Below are 13,661 nucleotides of genomic sequence, written 5' to 3' on the forward strand. Positions count from 1 at the left end.
ACTGTGGTGTTGGAGAAGACTCTTGTGAGTCCCTTGGACTGCAAGGAGATCCAACCAGTCCATCCTAAAGGAGATCCATCCTGGGTGTTCATTGGAAGGACTGATGCTGAAGCTGAAACTCCCAATACTTTGGCCACCTCATGCGAAGAGTTGACTCATTGGAAAAGACCCTGATGCTGGGAGGGACTAGGGGCAGGAGGAGGAGGGGACGACAGAGGATAAGATGGCTGGATGGCATCACAGACTCGATGCACATGAGTTTGGGTGGGTGAACTCCAGGAATTGGTGATGGACAGGGAGGCCTGGCATGCTGCAGCTCAGGGGGTCACAAAGAGTCAGACACGACTAATGAACTGAACTGAACTGAATGAGAAATAGAGCAACACGCAAGACAGGGAAATATAAAGTAAAATGATAAAGTATACCCAATTGTATAAATAACATTAAATGTGAATGAATTAAATTATATAATCAAAAGGCAGAGACTGAGAATCTGGATTTAAAAAGTAATAAACTTAGTGTCTACATGAGACACGCATTAGATGCAAAGATACAAATAGAGTGAAAGTGATGGGGTGGAAAATAATACACCATATATACAACAATCACAAGAAAGTAGGAATGGCTATTCAACTGTCAAGCAGAGTAAACTTTAGAACAAACAAAAAATGCTACCATAGATAAAGGGCAACATATTTTTATGATTAAAAAAGACAACCTATCAGGAAGAGAGAAAAATATAAACACAAACATCTAAGAGCAAAGCACTAAAATGAGGCATAAAAAGAATGATAGCCAAAAAAATGATAGAAATAATCAAAGAAATGAACAATTCAAAATATTGGAGAATTCAATACCTCACTTACAATAATAAACAACTATGCAGAAATCAACAAGGACATACAACACGTAAATAATGCCCAAACCTAATATACATAAATGATATCTACAGAACTTTCCATCTAGCAGCTGTAGAATAAACATTCTTCCCAAGAGCTCATGGCACATTCTCAGGATAGAAACTATTTTAAGGGACAAATCAAAATAAATTTTAAACAACTGAAATAATACAAATTATTTTCTTTGACTACAATATAATAAAATTAGAGTAATAGAAAAAAATATGAAAAATTCACAAATGTGTAGAAATTAAAGAACATAATTCTAAGCAGCCAATGTGTCAAAGAAGAAATCAAAAGGGAAGTTAGAAAAAAAAAATTTGAAGGACTCTGCTGGTGGTCCCACGGTTAAGAATCGAACTGCCAATACAGGAACACACATTTGATCCCTAGTCTGGTAAGATTCCACATGCTGCAGGGCAACTAAGCCCATGTGCCACAACTACTGAGATCAAGCCCTAGAACCCATGTTCTGCAATAAGAGAAGCCACTGCAATGAGAAGCCCACCCACTGCACCTGGAAACTAGCCCCCACTCCCCACAACTAGCGAAAGCCCATGCACGGTAATGAAGATCCAGCATAGCCAAAAATAAATTTAAAAACCTAAAAAGAATGCCTTGAAAAAATAAGTAATATATGCGTTTTGCTCTTACTATAATTATGCATAAAAACACAGCATTACCTGGCACATAGTAAATGCTCAGCAAATATTAGCTATAATTTTCCTTACTATAAATTAACATTCATTTTAAGCACTATTACCTTTCTTAGCTTATGTGAAAATACCCTTATGAGAGATGCCAAAGTATAGCTGCTATAAACTACATAAAATAACATATCTGTATCATCAATTCAGTTCAGTCACTCAGTCGTGTCCAACTCTTTCCGACCCCATGGACAGCAGCATGCCAGGCTTCCCTGTCCATCAACAATTCCCAGAGTTTGTTCAAATTCATGTCCATCAAGTCAGTGATGCCATCCAACCATCTCATCCTCTGTCATCCCCTTCTCATGCCTTTTAATCTTTCTCAGCATCAGGGTCTTTTCCAGTGAGTTACTTCTTTGCATCAGGTGGCCAAAGTATCAGAGCTTCAGCTTCAGCATCAGTCCTTCCAATGAATATTCAGGACTGATTTCCCTCAGGATTGACTGGTTTGATCTCCTTGCAATCCAAGGGACTCTCAAGAGTCTTCTCGAACATCACAATTCAAAAGCATCAGGTCTTTGTCGCTTAACTTTCTTCATGGTCTAACTCTCACATCCATACATGACCACTGGAAAAACCATAGCTTCGATTAGATGGACCTTTGTTGGCAAAGCAATGGCTAGGCTTTTTAATATGCTATCTAGTTTGGTCATAACTTTTCTTCCAAGGAGCAAACGTCTTTCAATTTCATGGCTGCAATCAACATCTGCAGTGATTTTGGAGCCCAAGAAAATAAAATCAGTCACTGTTTCCACTGTTTCCCCATCTATTTGCCATGAAGTGATGGGACCGTTTCAAGCCAACTTTTCACTCTCCTCTTTCACTTTCATCAAGAGGCTCTTCAGTTCCTCTTCACTTTCTGCCATAAGGGTGGTGTCATCTGCATATCTGAGGTTATTGATATTTCTCCCGGCAATCCTGATTCCAGCTGAGCTTCATCTAGTGCAGCGTTTCTCATGATGTACTCTGCATTTAAGTTAAATAAGCAGGGTGACAATATACAGCCTTGATATAATCCTTTCCTGATTTGGAACCAGTCTGTTGTTTCATGTCCAATTCCAATTGTTACTTCTTGATCTGAATACAGATTTCTCAGGAGGCAGGTGAGCTGGTCTGGTATTCCCATCTCTTGAAGAATTGTCCACAGTTTGTTGTGATCTACACAGTCAAAGGCTTTGGCATAATCAATAAAACACAAATAAAGGCTTTGGCATAATCAATAAAGCAGAAATAGATGCTTTTCTGGAACTCTCTTGCTTTTTCTATGAACCAACGGATGTTAAGCAATTGATCTCTGGTTCCTCTGCCTTTTTTAAATCCGGCTTGAACATCTGGACGTTCACAATTCATGTACTGTTGAAGCCTGGCTTGGAGAATTTTGAGTATTGCCTTGCAAGCGTGTGATATGAGTGCAATTATGCAACAGTTTGAACATTCTTTGGCATTGCCCTTCTTTGGGACTGGAATGAACACTCACCTTTTCCAGTCCTGTGGCCATTGCTGAGTTTTCCAAACTTGCTGCCATATTGAGTATAGCACTTAAACAGCATCATCTTTTAGGATTTGAAATAGCTCAACTGGAGCTATAGCAAGTCTATATCATATATTATAGAAAAAAACTATAACAAAAATGAAGTGTGACTGATTATAAAGTTTAAACAAATTATTTGCCGAACAAAGTTAATACAATTTCTCATGAAAATTATGTCTTTCTTTGGATATATGGGATAGTGTTTTTTAGTGACCAAAAAATGATCAAGAAACTATTAATAATTCAGCCATTTGTTCTATATCCCAGCTGTGAAAACAGTGGTACATTAGTTTCCTACTGCTTCCAATGGTATATTAACTTCTTAAGCTACATACATAGTCATTTAAAATAACACAAATATATTATCTTACAGTTTTAGAGATCAGAAGTTCAACGTGAGTCTTACAAGACTGAAATCAAGGTACATTCACTTTGGAAGCTCCATGGGGTTCCCACTTCTCGGCCACCTCCAGGATCTAGAGATCTGCCGCCTCCTTGGCTTGCGGCCCCTCCCTCTAGCCTCTCATTTCATCATATTTTCTTTTTTCTGCCTTTGGCCTTCTTGCATTCCTCTTTAAGGACTCTTATGACTGCCCAGGGCCAGTTGAAGTAATTAAGGATGTTCTCTCATCTCAAGATCTTCACTTAATTGTACCTATAAAACCTGCTACTGTAGGGTAATAGGTTTAGAAACTCTGAAGGTAAGACAAGGGCATCCTTGAGGACCATGACTCTGTCTCCATATGTAGGTCCCACCAATGAGACGGAACCTCCATTCAGTCTGTTCCCCTGGCCACTCCACTAGTAATTCAGCTGTTGGTCTCAGATATCAGCAGATCCAACTGTTTTCACAAAAGGGTTTTACGCACAGTGGCAACTCATGTTTTTGTTCAGGAGAATGGCAGTGAACTATCAAAAAAGATACTAAGAATTTAAAAGCAGAACAGACTACAGTATCACCCTCATACTCTGAAAACATGACTTCTCTACCATCCTGTTTTTAGTCACTGTCTTAAATTGATCTGTAAAAGTCAACATTCTCCTAAAGATAAAAGATCTTCACTTACCACTAACTCCTTCCAAAGCACTTTGCAAAATACAACCAGGCATATATTTTTCTTTAAGAATAAAAATAATAAAATCCCTTTAAAACAAACTTGTTAAAATATGCAAATATTTGAAAACATTAAGAAATGTTAAACTAGAACTAAAACCTCTTCTTACCATATACAACATATTTCAGTTGGAGATTCTTAATGACTTCTTCCACAGTAGGTTTATACTCCAGAAAACATGTGTAAACACCACTCATGCTTTCCTCAAAGTTCTGGAATACAAGGCTTCCTGTGGAGGTGATTTGTGCAGTGCTGTTTTCTAGTAGAATAAGAAGATACAGTGGTCAGTGGCTTAAATAACATGAGACTGAGACAAAATAACAAGCTATTTCCTAAACAGAGAAAAGCTATCCAAATTTACCTGCTATACATTAAAGAAGTCGAGGGAACACAGTCATTGTGTCTGGTGTTTCTTGACACTAGGTGCCAAGATGTACTTCTGAGTGTCAGAATTTCACTAATCAGAGTTCATGAAGTGTGTACCTGCCCAAGTGTTAAGAGGCTAAAAATCACACATACATGATGTGCTCCTAATCTGCCTGCTGCATTGAGACCGCATGATCAACATTCATAAACATATCAAATAGTATTTATTTATATATACTGTCAAATAACTATATCTATATATATGCATATAAATATTTTATAGATGAGTTATGTTCTCAGTAAGCATATAAACTATATATTAAAGGGATGAAACACCGTATCTGGAACAAAGATTTAACTCAATATAATCACTGACAACTAGGGATTGGTTGTCATTACACAGGTACTAGGCAAAAGTTGGATTACAACTCTAAGGGTTGCACAAGAAAGAAAATATAGGTTGGATAACTTCATGCCCAGAGTCACAACCAGAACTGCTGTTCTAGAAGTCAGAACTGGATGTAAGATCTCTTGCAACTTCAACATTACTTAAAGTAGCAAATGGGAGAAACCCATGTTATGTGATGGAAAAGAAGCCTGATTTAAAAGGATTAAGACTTGGATTTGAGGTGTACCTTTCTCACAAACTGTAACTAAGGGAGAATCACTTAATCTTTTTGAAGTCTAGCTCCTTCATTTGTACAACAAAGAATCATAAAATATGATAATATATCTTATAGAATTGTTTTTGTATAACAAATACAAGGAATGCTAAAGTACTTGAAAAAGCTTTAAGTCACTAAGCAATTAAAGGTTGTTATTTTGAAAGTTCATAACCATGGTTCTGCAATAGAAAAATTATTAGACATTAAAACTCAGTTACTTAATAATTTAATAAACCATTCATAAGAATTGAAAATATTATCTCAGTAAATAATTGCTCATCATTTTCTATTTTAAGAAAATAATTTATTGCCCATAACTGTCAAATTGAAATTTATTTTTAAGCAATTACTTCAAAATAAGACAAAAAATTAGTTATTATTAAGCAATTTTCATCATTAATTTTTCACTAACAATTTGTTTGGTTTCTAGACATGCAAAGCCCTGTTTCAGATATTGAAGGAGAAATGAATAGATGGATACACCTGCCCTCAAGTGCTTTACATAGAGCATTATGCCTTGAGAACTCCCATTTCTATATCCGGGATGAAGCTGAAAAATGTGACATAAATTTAGAATCCATTTCTATTGTATTGCCTATTTCTTCATGAATATCTTTTAATGAAAGAGTATATATTTATCATAACATATTGTCTCTTTTTTGGAACAGATAAAAGTTTTTCAAGTGCCTGATACACTGTATTTCAGCAAAGACTGATATCATATCATATGATAAAAGGTGCTCACAAGTTGTAAAGAAATTTTAGAATAATATGTCATCAATGAGGCTATGTATTCCCTGGCATTAATTTGAAACAGAAATTTCCCAAAACAGAAGCATCAATTTAAAAATGTATTTATATATATGAGTGCCTACTACAACAGTAAATATAATGACAACCAGAAAATCTAGTATCATACAATTTGTAAGAAAATACTCTCCAGCTATATTCTTATTTTAAAACATTTAAAAGTTGCACACTTTGAAGAAATGCCCAGATGATATCACAGCCAGGAGAAGAATCCACTTAACAAATACCACTTACCAAACTGACTTTTAAATAACTAAGTTTAAATGGGATGCCAAGTCAAAACACAATAACATATCACTATAAGAACTCACATAACAACAGTCAATAAATAATTGAACTAAACTCTGTACTTCTCTCTCTAGAATTTAGCTTAATCATCTAAAAATTTAGAGCTGGATTCAATTTCTAGAAACCCATGCCTCAGAGCTCTCTAAAATAACATGGCAGAATTTAAGTACAATTTCATTTTAGCTTACTCTTTCAAAAAATAGGTTTATACTTTTCCTTTCTGCTCAGATACGGAGAGTAAATATAAGAGCATCAATATCATATAACAATAAGGGAAAAGTGTCAATCAATGAACTCTCTTGAATCTATCAAACCCCTCAGGCAGGTAGAGCCACCAATCACCTGAAATCTAGGAATGTACAGTGCCTACAAGGAGAGCCTGAAGCCAAGCATTTGCTTCAAAACTGGCTGAAAGGCTTCAGTGAATTGCTAAAAGCCAAGTGCTAACTAGGAATCAGCGAACTAAAATGGACTAGAATGGGTGAATTTAACTCAGATGACCATTATATCTACTACTGCGGGAAGGAATCCCTTAGAAGAAATAGAATAGCCATCATGGTCAACAAGAGTCCAAAATGCAGTACTTGGATGCAGTCTCAAAAATGACAGAATGATCTGTTCATTTCCAAGGCAAACCATTCAATATAGTAGTTATCCAAGCCTATGCCCCAGCCAGTAACGCTGAATAAGCTGAAGTTGAATGGTTCTATGAAGACCTACAAGACCTTTTAGAACTAACAACCAAAAAAGATGTCCTTTTCATTATAGGAGACTGGATGCAAAAGTAGGAAGTCAAGAAACACCAGCAGTAACAGGCAAATTTGGCCTTGGAATACAGAATGAAGCGAGGCAAAGGCTAATACAGTTTCGCCAAGAGAATGCACTGGTCATAGCAAACACCCTCTTCCAACAACACAAGAGAAGACTCTACATATGGACATCACCAGATGGTCAACACCGAAATCAGACTGATTATATTCTTTGCAGTCAAAGATGGAGAAGCTCTATACAGTCAGCAAAAACAAGACCAGGAGCTGACTGTGGCTCAGATCATGGACTCCTTATTGCCAAATTCTGACTTAAATGGAAGAAAGCAGCGAAAACCACTAGACCTCTCAGGTATGACCTAAATCAAATTCCTTATGATTATACAGTGGAAGTGAGAAATAGTTTTAAGGGACTAGATCTGAGATAGAGTGTCTGATGAACTATGGAATGAGGTTCATGACATTGTATAGGAGACAGGAATCAAGACCATCCCCATGGAAAAGAAATGCAAAAAAGAAAAATGGCTGTTTGAGGAGGGCTTACAAATAGCTGTAAAAAGAAGACAAGCAAAAGGCAAAGGAGAAAAGGAAAGATATAAGCATCTGAATGCAGAGTTCCAAAGAACAGAAAGGAGAGATAAGAAAGCCTTCCTCAGAGATCAATGCAAAGAAACAGAGGAAAACAACAGAATGGGAAAGACTGGAGATCTCTTCAAGAAAATTAGAGATACCAAAGGAACATTTCATGCAAAGATGGGCTCCATAAAAGACAGAAATGGTATGGACCTAACAGAAGCAGAAGATATTAAGAAGAGGTGGCAAGAATACACAGAAGAACTGTACAAAATAGATCTTCATGACCCAGATAATCATGATGGTATGATCACTCACCTACAACCAGACATCCTGGAATGTGAAGTCAAGTGGGCCTTAGAAAGCATCACTACAAACAAAGCTAGTGGGGGTGATGGAATTCCAGTTGAGCTATTTCAAAACCTGAAAGATGATGCTGTGAAAGTGCTGCACTCAATATGCCAGCAAATTTGGAAAACTCAGCAGTGGCCACAGGAAAACGTCCGTTTTCATTCCAATCCCAAAGAAAGGCAATGCCAAAGAATGCTCAAACTACTGCACAATTGCACTCATCTCTCACACTAGTAAAGTAATGCTCAAAATTCTCCAAGCCAGACTTCGGCAGTACGTGAACTGTGAACTTCCAGATGGTCAAGCTGGTTTTAGAAAAGGCAGAGGAACCAGAGATCAAATTGCCAACATCTGCTGGATCATGGAAAAAGCAAGAGAGTTCCAGAAAAGCATCTATTTCTGCTTTATTGACTATGCCAAAGCCTTTGACTGTGTGGATCACAATAAACTGTGGAAAATTCTGAAAGAGATGGGAATACCAGACCACCTGACCTGCCTCTTGAGAAACCTATATGCAGGTCAAGAAGCAACAGTCAGAACTGGACATGGAACAACAGACTGGTTCCAAATAGGAAAAGGAGTACATCAAGGCTGTATATTGTCACCCTGCTTATTTAACTTCTATGCAGAGTACATCATGAGAGACGCTGGGCTGGAAAAAGCACAAGCTGGAATCAAGACTGCTGGGAGAAATATCAATAACCTCAGATATGCAGATGATACCACCCTTATGTCAGAAAGTGAAGAGGAACTCAAAAGCCTCTTGATGAAAGTGAAAGAGGAGAGTGAAAAAGTTGGCTTAAAGCTCAACATTGGGAAAACAAAGATCATGGCATCTGGTCCCATCACTTCATGGCAAATAGATGAAACGGTGGAAACAGTGTCAGACTTTATTTTGGGGGGGGGGCTCCAAAATCACTGCAGATGGTGACTGCAGCCATGAAATTAAAAGACGCTTACTCCTTGGAAGAAAAGTTATGACCAACCTAGATAGCATATTCAAAAGCAGAGACATTACTTTGCCAACAAAGCTCCGTCTAGTCAAGGCTATGGTTTTTCCAGTGGTCATGTATGGATGTGAGAGTTGAACTGTAAAGAAAGCTGAGTGTCGAAGAATTGATGCTTTTGAACTGTGGTGTTGGAGAAGACTCTTGAGAGTCCCTTGGACTGCAAGGAGATCCAACCAGTCCATTCTGAAGGAGATCAGCCCTAGGATTTCTTTAGAAGGAATGATGAAAGGAAAGCTGAAACTCCAGTACTTTGGCTACCTCCTGGGAAGAGTTGACTCATTGGAAAAGACTCTGATTCTGGGAGGGGTTGGGAGTAGGAGGAGAAGGAGATGACAGAGGATGAGATGGCTAGATGGCATCACCGACTCAATGGACATGAGTTTGAGTGAACTCCGGGAGTTGGTGATGGACAGGGAGGCCTGGCATGCTGTAATTCACGGGGTCGCAAAGAGTTGGACATGACTGAGCGACTGAACTGAACTGACTGAACCAGTGTGTGCATGTGGGAAGAGGAAGTTGCACCCTCTTACAGGCTTTGACCTTCATGAATATCTCTGGGTGTTCAAAAGGAAGATCAAGGGAACCCGGAGCAAGAGTCTCACAAGGTGCTGGCTGGAGGGGATCCATTAGCCCTGGCAAAACTCTACCTCCATCCATTTCCCCTGCCTCTAGGTAAGGAGCAATGTTTTAACCTACAATGGGAGGAGAAACAAAAATCGTTATCAAGAGCACTCGGGAAACATGTTTCCACTAGGGAAGGAAACAGGAAGGAAAAAAATAATCATCCTTGAGGCAGAGTCAGCAAGAAGTACCAGGCCAGCACTAAAGCTGGATGGAGGATAGAATGAAGCACTTCTGAAGGCCATACCCACAAGATCAGGGATACCACACCTGTCTAAGGCTTAATCTGAACACTAGAGATCTTCTCTCTCCCAACTGCCCATCACTAATAAAAGCCTGGCAACACAGTGAAATCAAGCTAAGAGAGTAATAAGAAAGAGATTCTCTCTGAGGAAATAAAAAAAAAAAAGAGAGAAATCAAAGCCAACGATGAGATACTGGAGATAAAAAATTTTTTAGTAACCATGGCAATAACCAATATCATAGTCAGATAATTCGTGACTAATAAAAACTCCTAATAGTAAGCTTTAATAATATTTTTAAAAGTGTTCATCTCAAATATAACAATACTTATCTCAATGTTTACTATCTTATTCAAAATGTCAAACTTTAACAAAAATTAAGTAGCATACAGATAGGTAAGAAATGACACATTTCCAAAACAGCAAGCTATGACACAGATGTCAGAAGTATCAGACAGTTTACTTAAAATAACTATGAAAGATACATTAAATAATTTAATGGAAAATTTTATAGAAAGCATGCAAGATCAGATAGGAGATTTCAATAGAGATTGAAACTCTATGAAATAATTGAATGGAAATGTTGGAACTAAAACCAAAACAAACAAAAACTACTACTAAAAAAAAAGTAATACAGATGAAGTTTTCATCCAATGGGCTCATAAAGAGGCTTGACATGGCTAAGAAAAGAATCAAAGACTTGAAGTTAGGCCAAAAGAAATTTACCTAGCCAGAATCACAAAGAGAAAAATACCTCCAAGAAGAATGAATCCAAGAGTTACAGAGCAATTTCAAACAGTGTTCATAAGGGTGATGGAAACCTCTGAAAGAGCAGAGAAACAGGAATGAGCAGAAGAAACACTGGAAAATATAATGACTGAGAATTTAAAAATTAATGACAAACCAAAAAACAGATTCAAGAAACTTACAGAAAACAAAGCAGAATAATACAAGTAACAACAAGTACAACAAAAATGCATTTAGTGTTTAAATCACTGAAGTGAAAGGAAAAGAGAAAAACCTTGAAATTAATCAGAAAAAAAATGGCAGAGTGCCTACAGAGAGACAAGAACAAGTCTACAGCAACCTTCTCATAAGAAACCACAAAAGCAAAAAGAATACAGAATGCCATCTTTGGAATGCTGGAAAAGAACTGCCAGTCCAGAATTCTACAACCATCAAAAGAAAAAGATAAGCCAATTTAAAATATAATCAGAAATCAATGAAACTGAAAACAGAAAAGTACCAAAAAAAATTAAGTCAAAAGCTGGTCCCTTGAAGTGACTGATAAAACTGTTAAGCCTGCAGCCAGAAAGACCAAAATGAAGGAGAAGAAACACAATCAATGTCTGGAGTAAATAAGGGAATATCATAGAGATCCTGAATATATAAAAAGATAACAAGGAAATGTCACAGACACACATTAGTTCAACAAGTTGTAAAAAATCTAAGATGGACAAAATTCCTTGAAAGATACAAACTACAAAAAGTCACAAAATGGTGAGAGGGGAAAATCCTAGTTCTATCTTCCTTAGATTACCATCTGTGCACTCTAAGTTCAGTTCAGTTCAGTCGCTCAGTCGTGTACAACTCTTTGTGACCTCATGAATCGGAGCACGCCAGGCCTCCCTGTCCATCGCCAACTCCCGGAGTTCACTCAGACTCATGTCCATCGAGTCAGTGATGCCATCCAGCCATCTCATCCTCTGTTGTCCCCTTCTCCTCCTGCCCCCTCAATCCCTCCCAGCATCAAAGTCTTTTCCAATGAGTCAACTCTTTGCAGGAGGTGGCCAGAGTACTGGAGTTTCAGCGTTAGCATCATTCCTTCCAAAGAAATCCCAGGGCTGATCTCCTTCAGAATGGACTGGTTGGATCTCCTTGCAGTCCAAGGGACTCTCAGGAGTCTTCTCCAACACTACCGTGTTGGATTGATTGATGCTCAAAAGCATCAATTCTTTGGTGCTCAGCTTTCTTCACAGTCCAAATCTCACATCCATACATGACCACTGGAAAAACCATAGCCTTGACTAGACGGACCTTAGTCGGCAAAGTAATGTCTCTGCTTTTGAATATGCTATCTAGGTTGGTCATAACTTTTCTTCCAAGGAGTAAGCATCTTTTAATTTCATGGCTGCAATCACCATCTGCAGTGATTTTGGAGCCCATAAAAGTAAAGTCTGACACTGTTTCCACTGTTTCCCCATCTATTTCCCATGAAGCGATGGGACCGGATGCCATGATCTTCATTTTCTGAATGCTGAGCTTTAAGCCAACTTCTTCACTCTCCTCTTTCACTTTCATCAAGAGGCTTTTGAGTTCCTCTTCACTTTCTGCCATAAGGGTGGTATCATCTGCATATCTGAGGTTATTGATATTTCTCCTGGCAATCTTGATTCCAGCTTGTGCTTCTTCCAGCCCAGCATTTCTCATGATGTACCCTGCATATAAGTTAAATAAACAGGGTGACAATATACAGCCTTGACGTACTCCTTTTCCTATCTGGAACCAGTCTGTTGTTCCATGTCCAGTTCTAACTATTGCTTCTTGACCTGCATATAGGTTTCTCAAGAGGCAGGTCAGGTGGTCTGGTATTCCCACCTCTTTCAGAATTTTCCACAGTTTATTGTGATCCACACAGTCAAAGGTTTTGGCATAGTCAAAAAGCAGAAATAGAGGTTTTTCTGGAACTCTCTTGCTTTTTCCATGATCCAGCAGATGTTGGCAATTTGATCTCTGGTTCCTCTGCCTTTTCTAAAACCAGCTTGAACATCAGGAAGTTCACGGTTCACGTACTGCCGAAGTCTGGCTTGGAGAATTTTGAGCATTACTTTACTAGCATGTGAGGTGAGTACAATTGTGCACTCTAAAGCCAGCTTCAAAGGCACATGCCTTCAAGAAAAGTACCTTGCTCTCTCAGTGCCTTCATTTTCCACATATAAAAGGGCAAAAATGGCTGTACTTACTGCAAAGAGCTATCGTGAAATTTAAATGACTAGTACATGTAAATTGCTTAGAACAGTATCTGCTACGTGATGAAAGTATACCTGTTGATTATTTTTATAAAACTGAAAATAAAAACACTAACATATAAATGCATTTGCAGAATATATCCATATATGTGTGTATGCACACATTCACTACATGTATGAATATACATGCAATAGATATATGTATGTATTTGTGTGTGTGTTCATACATGTAGTAAATGCATCAAAAAAAGTTAAGGAATAATACTGTAAAGGTTTAGGATAGCATTTACCTGACAGGAGTTGGGGACAGAAGAATGGGATTTTTAAACATCAGAAGGTTCAACAGTCTTGAGAATGGTATACCTTGGCTTCAATTGTAAGATGCTGGTTTTATTATGCTTCATAATTTATACACACACACACACACACACACACATATATATATATATATCTTGTCCAGATTTGTATATATCAGATGCTTCATAACAAAGATATTAGAGTAAGATATAATCTACAATCTCATTTTTAAAAAACATAATATGGATGCAATTACAGGGTAGAGCTCAACATACATGTGTTTATGTGCTTCCATAAGTTTGTGTGAATATTTAGAAAAGTGGGAAAGTCCACACACCAAAAAAGAGTTAATTCATCAGAAAAGTATTAGGACTGAAGTAAGAGATACAGGTCTCCTTGTAATAAATGTATTACTTTTCTAAACCAAAAATTCTGGAAAAGAGACAGAGA

General features: G+C 37.7%; 1 protein-coding gene across 1 annotated transcript in view; it reads right to left on the minus strand.

Annotated features, from left to right (window-relative positions):
* ZPBP (zona pellucida binding protein) overlaps window positions 1-13,661 on the minus strand; it is a 128,577-nt gene that overhangs the window by 98,344 nt on the left and 16,572 nt on the right. The window contains exon 4 of the mRNA XM_018047531.1: window positions 4,362-4,511. Coding sequence (XP_017903020.1) covers window positions 4,362-4,511 — 150 coding nt within the window. The remainder of the gene's footprint in view (window positions 1-4,361; window positions 4,512-13,661) is intronic.

The sequence above is a fragment of the Capra hircus genome, chromosome 4 (genome assembly GCF_001704415.2).
Source record: "Capra hircus breed San Clemente chromosome 4, ASM170441v1, whole genome shotgun sequence".
Lineage (NCBI taxonomy): Eukaryota > Metazoa > Chordata > Mammalia > Artiodactyla > Bovidae > Capra > Capra hircus.